Source organism: Pseudophryne corroboree, chromosome 2, assembly GCF_028390025.1.
Source record: "Pseudophryne corroboree isolate aPseCor3 chromosome 2, aPseCor3.hap2, whole genome shotgun sequence".
In the NCBI taxonomy this organism is placed as follows: Eukaryota; Metazoa; Chordata; class Amphibia; order Anura; family Myobatrachidae; genus Pseudophryne; species Pseudophryne corroboree.
In genome coordinates, this window is record NC_086445.1 from 874948180 (window position 1) to 874970747 (window position 22568).

Genomic DNA, 22568 nt, shown 5'->3' on the forward strand with positions numbered 1-22568 from the left:
TTGCTGGGTATGTGGGGACCATTTGTATACTTCCATCTGGACAATGAGAGCTCTTAGAATAAAACAAGTTATTAAGAGGAATATCTGTTATGCAGCATCTACTGAAACTGCTAGCAAGGCACTACATAATCTCATATCATGGTTTCATGTTCAGTTAAATATTTTCCAGAAATATAGCAATAGTCCATCAGCAATTTAAATCTAATACATTGTGAACTCATCAGCAAGGCAACACTGTTTGAACATAAAGAAGTCTACATATGTACACCATATTCACTGATTCACAAAATAATTTGTTACCATTTTAATTGTTTAGCCTGGGAGGCCCAACACATGCTTAGGTCTGCAAATAAAAGTCCCACTGGCAGCCATTTTTGCTAAATGATTCAGTGCACACAGATTCACAAGAGTCATTAACACTTTGCTAGAGAGCAGCACAAGAAATGCATTATTTTACAGCCAGGCATGACCAATTACAGACATTCAATACGGTTTCAAAGTATTTGTCTATTTAGGAAGTAAGGCAAATGTATGTATAAGAAAATATAAGCCATCTTTGTGGACAATAGACACTGTGTTGCTGTTTATGACACATTTTGTGAATTCAAGTTAGATACATTGACTTTCAGAAAACATTATCATATTGTTTTGTGTTGTTTGGAAGTAATACCAAAATGTCAAGTACTATATAACAAATGCCCACATGCCTTCTGTTACCCAGCGCATGATATTTACTGTTTGGTGCAATTTTATGAACTTCAGACTACATATTCCACCTAAATTTTACACTGCCTAGTGGCTTAGTGTGTGTCACTATATTGCCACAATCAAATCCACACTCATGTGTACTTGATAAACCTGGTAATGGACTTCCATATTGGAACTGTGAGCCTATTACATGAGTTTTAAGGTCTCTACATTGGCTTCCAGTTTCATTTAGAATTGAATTTAAAATGTTGCTTCTTGCGTACATGGGCCCTCATTCCGAGTTGTTCGCTCGCAAGCTGCTTTTAGCAGCATTGCACACGCTAAGCCGCCGCCTACTGGGAGTGAATCTTAGCTTAGCAAAATTGCAAACGAAAGATTCGCAATATTGCGAAAAGACTTCTCTGTGCAGTTTCTGAGTAGCTCGAGACTTACTCTTCCAGTGCGATCAGTTCAGTGCTTGTCGTTCCTGGTTTGACGTCACAAACACACCCAGCGTTCGCGCAGACGCTCCTCCGTTTCTCCAGCCACTCCCGCGTTTTTCCCAGAAACGGTAGCATTTTTTCACACACTCCCATAAAACGGGCAGTTTCCGCCCAGAAACACCCACTTCCTGTCAATCACACTCCGATCTCCAGAACGAAGAAAAAACCTCGTAATGCTGTGAGTAAAATACCAAACTTCATAGCAAATTTACTTGGCGCAGTCGCAGTGTGAACATTGCGCATGCGCAATTAGCGGAAAATCGCTGCGATGCGAAGAAAATTACCGAGCGAACTCGGAATGACCACCATGGTGTAGCTCCAAATTATTCTTCAGAGATGTTAACTTTAGAAAAACCCAGTAAGACTCTTAGGTCATCTGGTGCTAGACTCCTTACTATAGTTATCTTAGGTACACACTGTGCAATAATTGGGCCGATCAGCCAGCTCACAACTACAATCCTGCACATTGTGGATGTGTGAAAATATGCATATTACACAGTCCCCTTGATTTCTATTTAGACTCCAACAAGCCGCTTGGCAGATCCAAACAACTATGTACAAATATGTAGCAGCAGTCATAGAACCACAATCGGTAAGGTTTCCTAGCAGAATTTCCAATACTTTTTTTCGCATGCTGGCGGCAACCCATTGCAGGGCAAGGCCGCACAGCATGCAGGCTACCACCCACCCACTGCAATCACGCTGTAATTGTGATCACGCCGCAATTACAGCGTGATTGCAGAAATTATGGAAGCCTCCTGCCATTATTAGCCTGTCAGTTCACCTGAAACTAGCTACATCACCGAGAAATAAGGCACAGAGGACCTCATTTATTATTGGATGGACATCCATTTGTGGTGTATAAATAGACCTATTTCAGTATTGTTCCAGCGTATCAAATTGTGTCTGTATCTAAACTTGCAGCCCCTTATACCTGCAGTGGAGGAAGGGGTTGTTCACTAGTGGAGTACAGTAATGATGCGTATATGGAAGTGTAGAATGCCTCCATGGTATACAATCTAATGACTTGGGCACGTCCGTAGCTAGTTAGGAGCTGAATATACCGCAGCTACCCAAGGCCTGGAGTAAAGTTACTTGAATCAAGTGGCTGTTTGTAGATTGAGGGTCTAATTCAGTAAGGATCGTAAAAAGTACAAATGAGCAAAAACTGCGACCAATCGCAAAATTGTAAAAGCACGCCCAAACGGAAAATCTGCAACACTAATTTAATGTTACAAAAAAAAAGGAGGACTTGTCAAATTTGCAAATTTTGCGATTAGATTTAAAAATCCGCATTTTTTGCGAAAAAACTTACACAGTCGCATTTTTTGCATAAAGGTTTCTGATGTCACAATTTAACATCAGCCACACATATCATTTATCCAACAATGCCTACAGACAGGATGCGTCATACAACAAGACGAGCTACTGCCGCTGGTGAATCCACAAACGCAGGCAGAAAAAGGAAGATTTTTTTTTTTATGTTGAAAGTTTACATACATGACATATTAATGTTTCTTTGTTATTATTAACATTCCTTATGTTATTGTTTAATGTGAAAATATTTTTTTTTAAAAGTGGTGCAAAATTAAAATGTCCACAAAATCACAATTATTGTGGTGATGTTATTGAACATGTTTCTTTGTCATACCCCCATGTATGTGGGTATGATTTTTGAAGATAATTGTTTGTTGCTTTAAATCATTAAAAAACTCAGCTTTTAAACAAAAAGCCATTAACCAAACAAAAAATTAAAAAAACTTGCTTGTAAATGTTATTGTACGTTTGTAGGAAAACAAGTGTGTTCTTGACAAACCTGCATTGTTATTAACTTAAGGAATTATTAGGTTACTACTAAGATATATTTTTGAGTAATACATGTGTTAAATAGTTTAAAGCTCCCTTACATGTAGTGAAGTTTCAATGCAGCTGAATAAACTGAATTGTGGTCAGCAGCATGAGCTGCTTCAGCTAGGTGTAATGAAGCAATGATTGTAGTATACATCGAACATTCTACAACTGAGGTCAGCTTGTGCAGATTTTAAGGTAGACCTGTAGTCACTCAGAAACTGCACACCATAAATGTGCGTTCAGTTGCAAAAAATGCGTATGCTCCGCCTATCTAAAATCTGCATACGCCCACAACATGCCCCTGCTCGTAGTTTTTGCAAGTCCAGCCCTTTAGTACGCCCCCTACACGCCTAGTTTTCGTAGTACATACGCAGTTTTTGCTATGTCTCAGAAGTTGTATTTTTTGTCTCAGAAATTGTATTTTTTGTCTCAGATTTTACGTATTTTCGCAGTTTTGCGTTCCTTGTTGAATTAGCCCCTGAACCCCTCCAGCATATAGTAGTTAAAAGATTAACATTGTGGTTATATTAAGTCAAGTTGTGGTCATCTGTGTTAGGTTTCTTGTTTGTCATCTTTATTTGGTCAAATGCAGGAAGAACTGTCACATTTATCACTAACAGTGTTAGGATAGTATTCACTCTTGTATATAAGGGGTCATTCAGATGTGATCACTGCAGTGTGTTTTCGCACAGCGGGTGATCAGGTACTAACTGCGCATGCGTATGCACCGCAATGCGCACGCGTGTCGGACAACAACAAAGGGCATTGCCAGCCAGCAACAGAATGCTGCGAAAACTCTAATTGCACTGGTGTTCACAAAGGGGATTGACAGAAGGAAGCCACTTGTGGGTGGTAACTGACCGCATACTGGGAGTGTTCAGAAAAACGCAGTCGTGCCCAAGCGTTTTCAGGGAGGGTGTGTGACGTCAGCGCCGGCCCCGATCAGCCTGTTCTAATCGCACGGTAGGAGTAAATCCTGGGCTGCGCAGAGACTGCACAAAGTTAATTTTAGCAGCTCGGCGTACACATAGGATTGCACACTTGCACAGTGAATATATACTCCCAGTGGAGGCAGCAACTATATGAATGCAGGAGAGCTAAATAAGCAGCCCAGCGATCAGATCTGAATGACCCCCCTATGTCACTTCATTACAGTTTATTGTGTACAAAGAGGGTAATGCAACCTCTGCAACTGTACACTATTGCTGGAAGTAAGTGTACATATATGTCTGCCATAGATTTACTTCTATATATTCAGTTGGACATGTCTTGTGATACGGCTTGCTTACCATACAGACGTCATTCAATGCATCAAACTCTAAGCAAGGCAAAAACGTTCTTACACCTGAGAGTTCTTACTAGTTTCTAGTGAGCAGATAGACAGCTTCCACAACATGGGTGGAAAATTTGTACAGAGATATTGAAAACCTGAGGGGCAGTATCACACAAAGTACATCATGTGGAAAGAAAACAAAAAAACCCAGCTGTAATAGACATCATTATGTGAAGTACTGTAGACAGTATTCAGCAAGTGGCGTTACAAAGCTGTATGGCCACCAGTGTAATATTTGCTATTACTGCCCCACTGGGTAGGGTGCATGGCAACACAGAATATGGATGGACGCAGCAAGGAACTATGGCACATAGTAACACAGAAGCAGTCCGCTGTTAGTTCTTGTCTTCACAACAGGAAAATTACATTAGATCATTAAGAATAATTAAACAACCGGATGTTAAAAAATCACACTTCAGTCTCCCTGACCTTTGACAGGTTTAATATTTCTAAATCATGGAAGACTTTAACGTGCATTAGCTACCTACACAGAGTGCAGCCGATCCATTACCAGCATATGTCAATGAGACAATGTGCTCCTACTGACTATACTGGCTGCCTGGTCATGGGTATTGGCCTAGCCTACCACACTGCTGCCTCCACTACTTCTTATTTATGAACACTGGATGTCCCAAACTCCTTGTCTGAGCAGCAGTGCACCAAGATGGCCCACCCTGCCCACGGTACCCACCTCCGCTAGGAAGAGATGCCTCCGTACTTCCGGCTAAGTCTGTGGGTTGTGGAGTAATGGAGGGGCATACTGTGCAAAGGTGTACTGCTGCATCATAGTCCAACCTTTCAGCACTTTACAACAAACCATGTTATGACATTTAGTTTTTCTATTTCTCTCTTAAAATGCGGCTTAATTAGTCTCATTTATGACTTAAATTATTCATGACACTGAGGAGTCATTAGGACTGTGTTTATTACATGTGGCACTTCTTTGTTTGAAAGATTATATGGCACAAGACCCATACAAAACGCTGACAGCTCTGAGGCAGTACCAGAAGCAGAAGGTAGCTGCTGTGCTGCTATATATACAGCAGGGGAAGCCTCTAGCAATGCTGCTCTCTGCCCCTTACTGGAACTTCATTTCAATGATCCTACTCCACAGAATTCTATATTGTGTTTCTGTGTTCCCCAAAACAAAATGCACCAAACTGCCTTCTCCATACACCCTAACACAACCAAGCTCCCATCGCCTTGTGCAAGCGACCGCTCCTCCACTACCGATACCATTTTGCTCTGCAGCAGGAAATCTAGATGCATCTGCTATGTATGTACACAGCATCACCAAGGGCACTACCAAGGGCATTTTGCACTTTGTACATGATCATGACTGTGTATAGGTTACAGGTACACTTTATACACATGTAGCCGCAATGTGTATATAAAGAGTTGTATTTACAGTAAGACATTCCTAATTAAGATTGGATGGGATACTGCCCAGTAGTATTAGCTACAAATGAGCATAGTTCAGGGGAGGGGGGGTGGTAGCGAGATGGGATGCCCCTTTGATTTGGAATGCCATAGACATAAGCCTAATGCTGCATTTTGTCATTTATAAATCTAAACTTTAGGTGTTCTTCTTTACACCTAAGAAACGTTAATACCTTTGCTTCTCTGGAAAGCGGTTAGTCTATAGATTTTATATCTATGTATATAATTTTATCTTCTTGCCAAACCAAAATGTGATTATTCTAAAATTCATCATTCAAAATGTATCAAAAGTAAGAAAGCTGGGAAATAATGGAAAGGGAAAGGGGAGGAGGAGGAGGAGGAGAGGAAATATGGCATGTGCTTCTAATTCACTGGAAGTACTTTGTCCCATTGCTACAAGTGATGAAAGTCTTGCACACTACCGATGTTAGCTTTTGTTTCAGATTGCCGAATCTTCATTTCAGCAGTTAAAGCAGCCTATGGATTGTTCTCTGTGGGGATGCAGATGGAGGAGTCTAATAGCGTTTTGGAAAAAAAATAGCGACTAGTCTTTATCCCCAGTCCCTTAGACATAACCCACCCCAAGGAAGAGGGCCCCTGCAGACTCCTCTAACAATGAATGGGATAAATTGGGGAGATTCCTTTTGGAGTCCATGCATTGGCTCCATCCCCTCCTGTAAAACATAATCAGGTTTGCTTGCTAGGGAAAAGGGCATGTAATTCTTGAAGTGCATTCTGGGTCGGTGGAATCTCACAGTCCTGTCTCAGGCGGTGCCATTGGAAAGTTCATGTAGTTGGTTTTCCAGGTTTGAGATGCGCTTCTCCTGAGATTCAACAGTGGCTCGTAAACATTTGATTTCTTCAAGGAGGTCCTCTAGAGAGACTTTCTAGTGAAGAAAAACAGTAAATGTCAATTTGGAGTGTATATATATATATATATATGTATATATATAAAATATAGTTCTCTTGATTGAATTTTGTACATTGTTTCAATGGGATGCAGTCAATTTACCTCCAAATAAAATCCCGACGGTCGAAATTCCGACAGTAATTGACCGACGGTCAAAATCCTGACATGGACAAAATACTGACATTTAAAATATCGACAAGGTCAAAATACCGACATGTAAAATGCTGACAGGTCAAAATACCGACATGCGTTTTTCATTGGTTTTTTCATTGAAACCGACTTGTTCATACTTTACCATCCCAGTGGACCTGAAGGGGGAATATAATAGCGGGCATGCGAGGGGACGCGGTACACTTATATGGTGTCCATGTCAACCTATGTCGACATACACAATTTTTTTTTTTTAAACTCATGTCAGTATTTTGACCTGTCAGCATTTTACATGTCTGTGTTTTGTCCATGTCAGTATTTTAAATGTCGGTATTTTGTCCATGTTGGGATTTTGACCGTCGGTCAATTACTGTCGGAATTTCGACCGTCGGGATTTTGATTGGAGGTATTTCATACCGATCCCGTTTCAATTACCAGTCATGAGCCAATCATTTTATTGTAGAATATAGGGCTATGAACCCTGCCATATGAATGGCGGTTAGTAAAAGAGTAGTGAGGTGTGTACCATCAGATCATTATGCTGAATTTATATATTAATGCAGGTGTAAAAAACATGTATTATAATCCCATATGACACACACAAAAGGAATAAAACACCGGGAACACCCTACTTGGTGTCACTAAAGGGTTTATTTAAGACCCCCCAGAGACCATCATAGTGGGCCTATAGATATGTCATCCTACATCACTGCTGCAGTCGCGCCAAACAGCCCCTCCTGGTATTCCAGGTCCCGTGCGTCTTATTCACATTAATAAAACAGCTTGATGTGTCAAAACTACTCTGCTAGATTACGCTGATCAATTGAATGTGCAATATTTGTACATCTGTGTGCAAATCTCATTCTGTACACGAAATGCTACAATGTAGTGGCTGCAGCTTTTTCCCACGCCAAGTTCCATCATGCTTCACCTGTGACTTTGTACATGTTTAAAACTAATTCCTTAGTAGTAAGATTCACAGCCCAGAGTCTCTAGTGCAGACTGAGTGGTGCGTCTTCAATGCCCATAAGGTGAAAAATGGAAAGAAGCGTTGGGTGTCTCGCACCAAATAGTATTGATCCCACAAACAGTGAGGGCTTTGGCAGATGAGGGAACTGGAGTGTACCTATTTACTCTTGTTGTATATGTCTAACAGAGATTACACGGCTATCCAGCGTAATTATTTCCTCAGCAAACTCATCAATCCCGTTAAGTCCCCCCCCAAAAAAAGGAATCGATATACAGCAATAAGTGTCCCTTATGTAATGACTACACTACAGATGTTGTTGCAGACAAAACAGGGAGTAAATATTATCACCTGCTCAAAATTTCATGGACATATGTCCTTGTTATTTTTTTTTATTAAAATGTCAAACAGGATAATTACAAACTACCATTACAGTACTTTCCCCAAAGTTTTGTTGCATTACCCTATTCCTCCAGTCAGCTGATCTCAAGGAACCATGGGGGTCATTCAGAGTTGATCGCACGTTACCAATTTTCGCAGCGATCAGGTAAAAAAAGACGATACTGCGCATGCACCGCAATGCGCACGCACATCGTACGGGTACAAACAGCATCGTTGATGTGCAGTGCTTCTAGCGACGATTCCATTCGCACAGCCGATCGCAAGGAGATTGACAGGAAGAAGGCTTCTATGGATGTCAACTGACCGTTTTCTGGGAGTGTTTGGGAAAATGCAGGCGTGTCCAAGCGTTTGCAGGGTGGGTGTCTAATGTCAATTCTGGGACCGGACAGGCTGAAGTGATCGCAAGGGCTGAGTAAGTTCAGACCTACTCAGAAACTGCAAAAACTTTTTCGTACCACTCGGCTGCACAGGCATTCGCACACTTGCAAAGCAAAAATACACTCCCCCGTGGGCGGCGACTATGCGTTTGCACGGCTGCTAAAAGTAGCTAGCGAGCGATCAACTCGGAATGAGAGCCCATGCCTCCTATCAAATACTGTACAGCAATTCTGCAAGAGATTGAATGGCTTGAACATTCCTGGTGACAGGTATACCGGCTCCACCTTATATGAGGTGATGCGTAATGAGCTCTGCATTTCAATATATTTCTGGAGAAAAGTACATAATAGCAACTCGCAAAGATGGCTGCAGTGGTCAATGGTTTGGGACTACCCATATGTAGAGTCAACCCGCTGTCTCCCACCCTTTTGGTGACAAATTTTCCAGTGGCAAAACTGTGGCAAAACTGCCCTGACTGCAGAGCTACATTTAACACAGTTTCCTCACAAGTCACAACAGACTTTGCTGTGCAGACCTGTGAGCATTGCACATGCATGACTTATCTACCCTGTCCTTTGTAATGCACAGGATGGACAAGAGAAGGTATCTGCAACTTAACACCAGAAAGCATAGAAGTAATCTGTTTGGTATTCAGTTAAAATGCCGGCTGTCGGGATCCCGGCGTTTAGGATACTGACACCGGAATCCCGACAGCCGCCATTTTACCGACAGTCCGAATCCTGACACCCACTCCGCTCTCCCACTTGGTTGGTGGGTCCACGCCACCAACCGAGTGGGAATAGAACCTTTGGTGTGCAAAGCAAGGCACTAGCCCAGAACCGCGTGGATCGCGTCGAGCCCGCAATGGGAATTCCTTGCCGGGATGCCAGCAGACGTGATGCCGATGTTGCTGTACTGACAGCGGCATCCCGTCTGCCGGTATATCATACCGGAGCCCACTAAATAGTGGTTCTGTGACAAGGATAATAAGTTCCAAATGAATAATAATGTAGGCCTACGTCCTGAAATAGCTGTATTGTACTTTGTCGAAAAGTGAACTATTGTATAATAAAATATAAGAATCAGGGTATTAGTTACTTGTTAAAAGTTCATTGTCTTCATGATTGGTAGAGCATATTTTCAGCATGGAAGATGCATTCAGGCAGAAAACACTTATGCGTAGGGCATTAGCCTGCAATGTATGTAGGTAATGTTATGTGCCGGGTACTCACAGAGAATCCAGATTCACAGGAAGAGTAGCTTCTACGTGGCACAGTTGGAGGTTTGTTGTCCAGAATATTTTTCTTTGTGACTTTAAGTTCCCTGTTCTTTATAGGAACATAACCATCTCTTAGTGATACCAATATAGGATCAGCATCCTGTCCCGAAAACCATTCCTCTGCTTCCAGTGCTGGCTCAGGTCCAGGCGTGTCTGGGTACAGGTCATCCTGGAAGAGTTCTGACTGGAAGTAAAAACACAAACAGTATTATATTTATTTCATGTTACCTTTGTATTTGGCTAATGAAATAATAAGGGTTGTATGTGTTCAATTATTCTTGTTATATGACGTTGGCTGGTTTCTATAAAAGTCTTAGGTCTATTTACTAAGCCCTGGATGGAGAGAACGTGGACGGAGATAACGTACCATCCAATCAGCTCCTAACTGTCATGTCACAGGCTGGGCTTGAAAAATTACAGTTGGGAGCTGATTGGCTGGTACTTTATCTCCGTCTACTTTATCTCCATCCAAGGCTTAGTAAATTGACCTCTTAGTAAGTATGCTTGAAGGATACATACGGCTTGTCGACAATCAGAATGCTGACAAACTTTATATGCGGACACCAGAATGCAGACACCGTGGTATGGGCAAGCGTGAATTACACCCGTTGGTGATTAAGCATAAAGCATCTCTGCATGTGTATTTATACGCTGTCCATCTAGACGGGATGGATTAAGTCTTGGGGGGTAGGGGGCTGTCGTACTTAAGACGGGGGGCCTGGGGGGAGGTGGGTTGTACTGTATATTATATTGTGCATACATCCCAACATGACCCAAACCAGGAGGGACAAATTGCTCTCTACCTGGACTTCCTTCTGGGGTCACCTGCGTTGAACTATATAATTTCTAAGAAAGGTATTTCAATATAGGTGATTGCAATCATAAATTAAGAGGGAATTCCAAATAGAAAGCATTTTATCTCTCCTGGAATGGGTCATGTTGGGAGGAGGTTGGGTAAGGCACCCCAACATCCCGACTATTTGAAATGCAGACAGGGGTGCAGAAGACAGCTAAGACTAATCCTCTCCCTTCCCCTAACCCTCCCTCTGCACAGCCTAAACCTAACCCTCGGGGATTCCGGCGCGGCATTCTGACTGGCAGAATCCCGAGTGCCGTGATCCCAACTACATCCCTTGGGAGGTATAGATTGTGTATATTAAATTGAAACCAATGGTGTGCAATATATTAGATTCAAACTAATAGTTTAATAATGCCTGGGGTACTGTTTATAGCTCCACCTAACTTAGAGACAACTATTTTATAAAGTTTTCCTGTAGTGGAACAAAGACAACTTGAACAACCTAAAAATACACAGAGAAATAAAACCTAGAAATTATCTTGCAAGAATGAAATAGTAGCATCCTCTGTACTACTAACACACTGGTACAGGACTCAGGAGAGCTCTGAGTGTTTGTTTATGTGTGTCTCTCTCTCTAGACCCAAATGCTCTCATTAGATAACAGGTAACAGAGAACCCATACACCCAGGTAGGGAAGAGGAGAAGCTGGGATCCCTGGGTCACTTACAACTCTCTCCCCCCTCCTATTTCTCCTCTGGTGGGGAAGCTGTCTCTGTATCTCATAAAACATGATACTGCTGTGTCTCTCCCTGTACTGCATACTGTCCTCACATTATGGCTGCCTGGTTCTGCTGCTGCACAAGAGGGAAAGCTAGTGATGTCTATGTGCTCTGGCCGGGGACCCCCTGACAGAGGGGGGTCCGAGGAACAGTATGACCTGTGCACCTCCCCTTAATCTGGCTATGCATCTGGAGGAGTCATTACGTTTCCATTACCTGGGGTTCTATTTAGTAAACGGTCTGCCAAGAGTTTAAAAAGTGAAATATGGTATTTTACCTCAGATAGATATCTTAATGATAATATTATATGCTCTTATCCTAACTCTTTGTATGCTGATGGTTGCAATGAGGAAAGTGGTTTCTCAATGGGGCTGATTCAATTGTTTTACCCCGCGGTTACCACTAGGGGGCGCAAAATGAACCAGTTCAATTGTTGCTTCGTTTAGACTCCCAGTAGTCGCAGGGATGACATTCCTTCTTGCAGCCTTCTGAGGTGCAAGGAGAAATGCGCGCTAAGGGCCTAATCCAGGTTGCATCACAAATCGCGATCCAACCGGAATTTTAGCATTCGCCCCGTGGGCGCATGCGCAGGGCTCATCCTGCGCATGCGCCCACATTTACTGCAGGTTACTCGCAGTAAATGCAAACGCCTCTGCCTGACTGACAGGCAAAGGCGTTCACGGGGCGGCAACGTTCCGTTTCCATAGTGGAGACAGAGCGTTGCAGTAGCGGTGGCTTCCGAATGGGGGCTTGGCAGCAGCATTATCGGGGCGGCTGTGTGGCAAATGTCTGGGCGTCTTAAAAGTCCTGTTTAGACGGGATTATTAGAAACCCAAAACAAATGAATTCCCCCAGTGATTTCATTTGAAGTGAAAACTATCCTGATTTATTTATAATTAACAAATTCATCACCTGCAGTATATATGGGATACTTGAACTTCATCATATATTTGGGAACTTGCAATCCTAGGACATGTCAGAGAACACAAAACTAGTGATGTCTTTGGTTTAAATCTCACCTTGACGTCTGTGAGGAGAGGTAAGTAACATGCTAAGGGGGAGATTTATCAAAGCCTGGAGAGAGATAAAGTACCAACCAATCAGCTCCTCTCATTTTTTAAATACAGCCTGTAAAATGACAAAAGCTGATTAGCTGGTACTTTATTGTTTTCCATTGTATCTCTCTACGAGCTTTCATAAATCACCCCCTAAGTGAGCTGGGATGAATGGATAATGGAGATCAGAAAATAATATAGGGAACGTTATAAAAATGTATTCTTCACCTTTCTTGGTACTGTCATGACAATGGGCTCACATTTCCGCTCATGCAGCTTGAAAAACCTGTAACGATTGATTATGTTATACAGTCAGTATGTCACACGCATGCACAGTCTACTACATGTATGTTACAGGAGGAAAGAAGACTTTATGCTAAGGTCAGATAACGCTAGGTACACACCTGAATGAATTCACTTCAGATCTGACATCTTTACAAATTTCAGTAATTAAAAGATCCTGAGAAGAACGGATTTCGAGTGTAGACATTAGTGAATTATCGCTCCAATTCGATCAATTCGATAATTTGTCCTACAACTCATCACAAAAGTTGACGTTTTTAAAGGAACTATGGGCAGAAATGTCGGAGAGATGATTGGAAATCCATACACACTACAAAATGTGTATGATACAGGCCCTGTGTGCTGCGTCCTTGGACGCAGTAATGGATCACAGAAGCCAGCAGTAGGAATCTTTTTACTTAAGACACCTCCTGCGGCTATTTCATAACTTCGCACAGCCGCTGTGTGCAAAAACGCAGTGACTGTGTGATTACCGTCCACCCGGAATCAGGCCCCATATCCAGTTTGGCATGTAAGTGACCAAAGTGATGGACCTGTTTGGCCAGCAGCTGGGTGTATATTTAATATTCCTTTAAGATGTCTTCTCTACAATTAAATCAAATATATTTTTTTTCAACAGCATCTAAACCCTAATGACACTCAAAGCTACCTCCCCCCCTTTATCCTTAATGGTATCTCCAACTGCTTGTCTGCCAAACTTCTTGTCTATACCCCTTTCCAGGGTTTCCCCACCCCCCTCCTTCTCTCTCTCAAATGCTGACATGCCGCTCATTTCACATGGCGATGTGTATAGCTAAATGCAAACCCCTAACTAGTCAAATATCGTCTCCAGTCCTGACGAATTAAACTGTTTTGTATAAAAATTGCTCCAACAAAATCATAGTATTTAGAACGTAATTCTCAGAGTTACTAGTGTACAGTAAGGTGGTGTAGTGTAAAGGCTTGGAATCACCCAAAGTTAAAAAGAATTGATGAATGTGATGATGCCAAGGATAAAATAAAAAAACACATATGGCCACCAGGTGGCAATGCAGATCACTTCTATTTAAACCATAGGTTTAGGACACAGGTCTGCACACTGGGTCCTCATTACCCCCACACAGTGCATGTTTTGCAGGTCTCCTCACAGAATCGCAAGTGAAATAATTAGCTCCACCTGTGGACCTTTTAAAATGTGTCAGTGAGTAATTAATACACCTGTGCACCTGCTGGGTTACCTGCGAAACATGCACCGTGTGGGGTTATGAGGACCGAGTTTGCAGACCTATGGTTTATGAGACTTCACTGCAGTAACATAGGATTCATATATCATTTTCTTATGTGTATATCGCACAATGCTATGCATATACTAAACATGTGATGTGGCATGCAATGTCAGCCAAATGAATCTTGCATTGCCCGTTATAGTTCCTATTCTATTAAACATTTAATAATTGAAATGGAGAATGCTCCAATGGCCCAGTCTGGGTGATCAACGTCTCCACACCATACTTTCTCTCAAATGCCCATTGATCTTTTCACGCATAAGGATTTTCTCCCTCTTTTGTTTTCTCTACTGCTTATTTACATTGCTGTTACATCTGCATTATCCCACCACAGAAATAATGTCCTGCAGCTGTGGCTTCCAACTCCCCCTGGCTCAGGAACAGTAGGGTGGTTGGTCTGTATGTCGTACAAATAAAGCTAGGTACACGCTGTCAGATTTATTTTTGGTCGGTCCAAAAATCCAACCATTTTCAGGAAATTGTATGCACCAATATCTGAGCTATAAACTTGAGGATTTTTTCTTCAGTTACCAGTTTTCTTCACATGACACTGCATTTTCATATGTCCGCCCACAAGGATGATGACATAGTGACAGATAAACATAGGAAATATGGGCAGATTATTGAGAATGCACACACACTGCTAGATATCGGGAGAATGTGTCCAAGATTTTTAGTTAGGACGACATCGCAAAATTGATCGCTCGTGTGTGTATGGGCAAGATTTTCCAGAATTATCGGCAAAACGCAGAAACGATCGTTTGTACACACTGTCCAATAAATCAGGCCGATGTCCCAATTATTGGCAAATCGACCCAATAATTGTATAGTGTGAATAATTGCATAATGTGTAGTTAGCTTTACCGGTGTTCTTTTCACTTTGACATGCATATCACACATGATAAGGTGCTGTTCTCCTTATACTGAAACACAGAGACTGTGGGTACACACTGGCAGATATATTGGCCAATCAATTGATCTGCCAATATATATTTTGCTGATCTGCAGGTGTGTACATTCAATATGTCTGGGAACGACGTCTTTCACAGATATATTGCATCTGATGTACAGCATAGCAGATGGCCAGTATATCTGCATATATATTGGTGCATCTTTCTGTGTGTATGAACAACTACCATCGACAGATATATCTACAGATTGGTTGAACTGTATATATATCTGAGTGTATCCAGCTTAAGCAGTATAAAGGCCCCCATACACTAGAGCGACATTGTGCATTGGGCCGACGTATCGCGAGTAAGTGGACCAGATCGCGTGTGGTCCAATTACAATTACGATCTGATGCGCACTCCTAGGGGTCGAAAGAAGGGCCTTTCAGATCTTACCTGGAGTAGGTAAGATCTGGCCCTGTCGCTTGTGATGAGGGTGCTTAACGTTCGATCTCATGCGATCTAACGTTAGCACATCGTGAGTGAAGGTGCGCTGGACTCACAATATCGTGAGTTCAGGAGGTGCTGGCGGCTGGAGGGGAGTTGAAGGGGTATTGCATGCGCTCCTTGCTCTAGTCACAGTGTATGGGGGCCTTAGGAAATGACTGGGTGTTCCAGAAATGTTCTCTCTCCAATAGGTGTGAGTCAGCCAAATTGCCTCAGCTTCTGAAGTAACTTTGAAAGTTCTTTAAAACTTTTGAACTTCATTGTATCCTAACACACGCTTTGGTGAAGTCCTTTTTATTCTGGTATCCAGTGTGATTCCTAAAATAATTATTTTTGTGATCTTTTTGTCCTAACACATTAGAAACTTAATAGATTGGTTTTGTTAATTTACAGTGTACAGGCAATTTGATAATCTCTAGGCCTTTACAGCAATGGATGAAAAACTTTTCATAAAACTACTTTATTAAATTACCCCCATGTCTCTCTGTTGCTCTAGCAAAGTTAATGATGTTTTGTTAAAATAAATGCTCTATTTGTAGGCCAGGCTTTAGGTCTAGGCACTCAAAGCATCAGAAGTGCACAACATTTTCTAATTAGAATGTTTGTTCTTTCTTCTGAGGGATGAAGTAAGATAATACAGAAATGCAAATTCAATTGAAAAATATGTTGTATAAAAATATCAGGCTGCTACTGCTCTGGGAGCCTCTGCTCAAACAGTGCTGGACCTAGAATGGGCCAAGCAGTCTCCTCCTTTAGTACTGTGAGATATTAGCACTCCCCACTGCAAGCTGTGCAGTGGAGGGAAGGTAATGAAGTCAGACCACAATGGACTCCAGGTCTAGCACTGTGTGATGAAGGGTAAGGTCTGCTGAGGCACCTGGACCTCTTCTCCCTGGCGGCAGGTGCTGTTCCAGCGGTGATGCAACTGTAATGTAATGTAATGATGTTGTGGTGTTATCAGACACAAGAGAGAAGCTTATCTGACAGAAGAGAGGAGAGTAAAGATAAAGAAGAAGGTAAAGGAGGGTACACACGGAGCGATGTTCAGCTAATTTCTAAGCAATCTGACTAGATTGCTTAGAACATCGATCTATGTGTAGGGGTGCTGGCGACAGCGATGCACAGTCCCGCGCGTCGCAATCGCTGGTGCTAGATTGGTCTGCATGCAGGCACAACCTAGCAGGTCGCTCATTTCACCGCTAGGACGCTCATTTCATCGCTTTCACCCTGTGTCCGTCCCCCCCTCGCTCAGCACATTGCGCTGTGCTGAGCGGGGGAGAGATGTGTGCTGAGCAGTCTGTGCTAGACCGCCCAGCACACATCTCTGGGGAAATCTCCCTGTCAGTACGGCCCTTAAGGCAAGTTAACTACTGGACAAGAAGAGCACAAACTAATGAGTATATAAACAGGATGGGGGAATTATAACATGATGCATTTACATTATGGTTGTGGATTTTTAGATCTACACTAAAAAGGTCTACAGTCAATAGGTCTACCACTAATGGTAGACATGCATTAGGTCGACAGGGTTAAAAGGTCAACAAAGAATAGGTAGACAGTTGGAAAGGTCGACAGGATCAAAAGGTCGATAGGGTCAAAAGGTTGACACAAAAAAAGATTGACTCAATTGTTTTTTGGGGGGTATTTTGTCCCATTTCTGCACAAATAAGCCCTATTAGTGTCCTGCGTCCCTTCGCAGCTTCAGGCAAGGTGCTTCGCTGCGCTTGCCACAGGTTACTATTCCCAATCATGGTCCATGTGGATGGCAAAGTATGAAAAACTTGAAAAAAACGTATGTTTACCATATGTGTGTGTCGACCATTGTCATGTTGACCTTTTGACCCTGTCAACCTTTCCTACTGTCTACCTTTTACATGTCGACATTTTGACCCTTTTGACCTAATGCATGTCTACCATTAGTGGTAGACCTATTGACTGTAGACCTTCTAGTGCAGAGCTATAGTACAGATACCTTCAATTTTAATGGTAGTTCTATTAGCACAATTTAATATGATGGTGTAATTTAATATATTCTCATTATACAATTTTGGATAAGGGATACTCAACCTTGTATTTCATTCTAATTATTCCGTCCAAAGTGTAGCCACTGCAGCCTATAATGCATGTTGTAATTACATATTTGGTTATCAACTTTCAGCAGAGTAAAAAGTGAACTAAAACAGACAAGGGTGCATGAAGAGTGAAATGGTAGCAAACGTTTCAGCTGGAGATATTGTTGATGTGTTTGCTATTGTAAAAACCTGAAGAAAGTAAAAAGAATTCTGAGTAATGATGGGTACACACCTCTAGATATATTTGCAGATCAATTGGTCTGCAGATATATCTACAGACGGACCGGGCAGTGTGTTGTGCATACACACTGCCCGATCCGTCGGGACTGATGTCAAGAACTGGACGGGCATTTACATGCGCCCGCCCAGTTGTGCTGTCAATCACCATTGACGTCTGCAGCAAGTGTACAGGCAGTAGTCTGACTGCCTGTTCACACAGCAAGATGCGACAATCTATCGCTAGATATATTGGCCGTCGGCTGTGTTGCAAGGCCGACGCGATATTTCTGTGAACGATGGTGTTCACAGACATATCGCTCATAGACACTGCCCGACGGATCTGCGATATATGGGCCAGTGTGTACGCACCTTAAGTCCTAAAACCATTAATACGGACATACTAGAACTATGAGTGTGCAACGTTATATACATTGCAAGTTATGGTAACTTTATATAGCATGTATTAGAGCAGTGTTTCCCAATCTTGGTCCTCAGTGCACACTAACAGTCCAGGTTTTAAGAATATCCACAGATGCTTAAATCAAAATAACTGAGATACAAATTAATTCAACTGTGCTCAAGTATGGCTAAACTTAGAAACATAGAATTTGACGGCAGATAAGAACCACTTGGCCCATCTAGTCTACCCATTTTTTTTTATCCTTTAGGTAATCGCAACCCTTTTTGAACCTTAAATAGAAACATAGAACTTAAAACCTGGACCGTTCCTGTGCTTTGAGGATTGAGGTTGGGAAACTCTCTATTAGAGCTTAGTATTGCTGTGCTGTGTAATAAAGTTTTGCATATAACATATTAAAGTCCAAAGTGTTATTTAGCTTTGCTAATTAATGTGTGGTAAGGTAATACCCAGGTGTCTTGCTGGTATGTTGACAGAAGATATGTCCATGATTTTAGGGCTAGGTTTAGGCTTAGCGATACTCACCTTACAAATAGAAATTTGGACGGTCAACATGTCTACTGCTGACATCCATAATGTTGATTCTGGTTATGTTGACATAGTGAATGTCGACATTTCACATGTCAACCTCCCATACATGTTGACATTCAGAATGTCAGCATTGTGTACCACGCTCTTCCTGCAAGCTAGATTTTTCTAAAGGTCAAAGGTCTCAAACAAAAATTCTGCACTGCATCCTGCAAAGGCAAAAATCCGCCCCTGTCTACACATAGGGGGTAATTCTAAGTTGATCGCAGCAGCAAGTTTGTTAGCAATTAGGCAAAACCATGGGGGTAATTCCAAGTTGATCGCAGCAGGAAATTTTTTAGCAGTTGGGCAAAACCATGTGCACTGCAGGTGTGGCAGATATAACATTTGCAGAGAGAGTTAGATTTGGGTGGGTTTTTTTATTTCTGTGCAGGGTAAATACTGGCTGCTTTATTTTTACACTGCAAATTAGATTGCAGATTGAACACACCACACCCAAATCTAACTCTCTCTGCACATGTTATATCTGCCCCCCCCCCCGCAGTGCACATGGTTTTGCCCAACTGCTAACAAAATTGCTGCTGCGATCACTCAGAATTAGGCCCGTAAGACTTTTATTGTGTTTGCCAAAGTATTGTATTGTATTGGCTCATCTGAAAAAGAGATCTATCATATATTCACTTATCAATTAAATAATTTAAAATTAGGGAGACTAGATAAATCATATTAATTGAACCAAAAGGAGAAGTGCATCCAGGATACGGGTTGTTTTCCAAACATACTGCTAGTCTGTGACCATCTTTGCTTACCTGGCTATTTCACATTTACTGACATCCAAGCCTCTCTTGGGCATGAAACCCATTCCTCTTTGGGGTTCTTTGCTGCTGAAGGTACTCAAGTAATGGACATAGGGTGGCTCTGATGTTATCTCAAAGTAACGGATACTGCTGTCGCCCTAAAACAAAATGATGTTTCATACATAAATAATACATCTCTACAACTAAGGGCCTAATTCAGACCTGATCGCTGTGCTGCTAATTTTGTTGTCCTGTGATCAGATCGTCGCCGCCCAAGGGGAGTGTAAATTTGCCCGTGCAAGTGTGCGATCACATGTGTACGCCGTGCGAAAATGTCCCCCAGTCAGCGGACACCTGCAAATCCATTCGCACCTCACTCACCATCGAATGATTTTTCCACTGTGTGCAGTGTGTGAGCAGCCCAGGACTTACTCCTACAGTGCGATACAAACAGGCTGATCGGGGCCAGAGCTGATGTCACACACCCGCCCAAAAAAACGCCTGCGTTTTCCCTGATACACCCAGAAAACGGTCAGTTTTCTCAATCAGCTTGCGATTGGCTGTGTGATCAAAATTTTCGCACTAGTTTGTCGCTGATTGCGATGCCTGTTCTTGTCTCTTGACGTGCGTGCGTATTGCAGTGGATATACATGCGCAGTCAATCGATAATCGCCCACTGTGAGAAAATGCACAGCAGTGATCAGGTCTGAATCGGGCCCTAGGTTACCTTCTCTCACATATCACCTGCTTGTGTTTTTATATTTTATGTCCAAATGGTTTTACACAGTAGAGAAGAATGCTGCAGCCAGGCATTCAGACACTTGTGTCTTATGTACTGTATAAGTATTACACATGACATTGATATTTGAGTTGAGGTCCAGTTCCTGCTTTACTTCTAGGTGACCTAGTCCCCCACACACCAATACTTATAAATGATTTTTATAAGGCTTTGGCTGCTGGCCCAGCATTCAGTGAATGATGCTCTACTATCAATACTGGCCTCACTGTCTAACATTGACAATGTGGGTAAGAATTAGTATTCCTGTGCCTGTTCCTCACAAAGTACCCAGCACAAGGGATAACCTCTGTATTTGAGAATACAATAGTGCACCATGTTTCCCTGTTTCTATTCTATCAATCTATTTGCCCATGACCTCCACGATTAGAACAGTTAGTGCACCATAGGCCTGATTCAGACCCTGACAGATCTGTGGCACGACGCAAAGTACTGATGTTCTGCACTTTACACATGTGTAGTACGGGCCCTGCGTCGTTGGACGCACTATATCTGCAGACATCAGTAGACTGACAATCTGCAGCTGTTTAGGGGCGGGGAGGGGGTGACAACGGCAGCAGTTTCCCAAAATGGAGGCATGTCACCTCTGCTTAGGAGAGAACAGACACCAGGATCTCCATCAGAAGATGGAGATTTCCTGGCCTCTTGTTAGGACCTGTGGTGGCCAGCATGCATGACCCTACAGGGTCACGCAGCCAGCCGATGGTGTCTTAGGTGATTCAATGCTGTGCAATATGATCAGCAATATATAAGTTAGAATAATTCACAGTAGGGTGAACAGCATATTTTTATGCATATCTCTTTTGCTAATATTATTTGAAGATGAAACTGTTATGTAATAATATGAGCTTCAGTTGTAGAACACTTCAATTAGACATTCTCTAATGGTTGAGTCAGCAGAATGCAATGAAGACAGCAGAGCATAAATGACAAGAATTGATCAAGTAAAAATATATATAATACTGAATATATATAACACTGATGCATACTTGCATACTTCCTGTCTGCCCCCTCAGGCTATGTGGGCTGGGGCATGGTGCAGCATAGTGGATGACACTGAGGGCATGACATGGCAAAATGAGCGTAGCATAGGGACACGATTGCATTATTGTGGCCCATCCTCTGCTACACAATACTCTGATTACTGTTGTGAAGTGGGGGGTGGGGCCAGAATTATGTGATTTAGTGCAAATTGGATAATTGGCCATCCAGACCAACCACTTTCCGCTGTGAGTGGGCGGCAGGCAGGTGGCCTCTGAGAGACCATGCATTGATACTTTTGCAGTCAACCCTAAAAATATTTTCAGTTTCGCAAACGCAGATGCGTCAATAAAATATTATAGCTATCAGGGGAAAATTGTGTTGGATGATAAAAGGTCCCTCTAATATTTTCAAAGCAATGTCATAGTATTACTTACTGTACCTTGCCACAGAGGTAGACTATGCTGGAATCAGGGTCATAGAATGGCAGCAGGACCCCATTACTAGTGTCCATCTCTTGTAGAGCAATGGGTTCCTCAAAGTTACTCTACATTCAACAGACAGGAGAGAGGTTCTGTCAGTACAAATCCTGTGCACACACCTGCTAAGCACTGTGATAAGCTGCATCACTCAGTCTGAGAACACATTAGTGCTAATTTATCAAGGTGTCTTTAGTGCAAATGTTCTGCAAAATTATGTTAATAATATTTTTAAAAGCAATAGTGAACAAAAGTTGTAAAGTGCTAATAAAAGAGCATTGCACACAATAATTCATGCACTAGGTCACAATCAAGTCCAGGAATGTTGATCACATTACAGTAGTTACTGACCATCCTAGAATACTAACTGCATTGGACAGTAAAAGTTTTCAAAAACATGCACAGTCAAATACAGTATGTGTCATTTACAAAAGTGCATAAATGTAGACAATCTCTCCTTTTGTAGAGCAAATGTGCCTACTTGGTTGCCCAGTATATACATACAGTAGGTGCACATCCATATTCTACTGGGATTCATATAATATACCAAGGAGCTAACGCCAGGGACAGTACTGCTTCTGAGCCATAGCTGGTGATAGGTAGCTTCCCACTAAACACTTCTACTACTATCGACATTTCATGACACCAATACCAGAAGAATATTACTGAAAACAAGTTTTATTTGAATAAATTTGCAATCCTTTTGCCAGCATGCTGAACGCTGCCTCCCCCTTGATGAAGCAGAAATTGCAATCACATCGCAATTTCTGCTTCATCATA

General features: G+C 42.1%; 1 protein-coding gene across 2 annotated transcripts in view; it reads right to left on the reverse strand.

The window, feature by feature from the left end:
• Positions 1 to 280: 280 nt before the first annotated feature.
• Positions 281 to 22568, reverse strand: part of CORO6 (coronin 6) — a 258150-nt gene continuing 235862 nt past the window's right edge. For both annotated transcript variants that reach the window (XM_063955951.1, XM_063955952.1), the window contains 5 exons: positions 21752 to 21856; positions 19545 to 19690; positions 12762 to 12819; positions 9854 to 10084; positions 281 to 6701 (listed from right to left, as the gene is read on the reverse strand). In XM_063955951.1, the coding sequence (XP_063812021.1) occupies positions 6579 to 6701; positions 9854 to 10084; positions 12762 to 12819; positions 19545 to 19690; positions 21752 to 21856 (663 nt within the window). In that variant the 3' untranslated portion in view covers positions 281 to 6578. The remainder of the gene's footprint in view (positions 6702 to 9853; positions 10085 to 12761; positions 12820 to 19544; positions 19691 to 21751; positions 21857 to 22568) is intronic.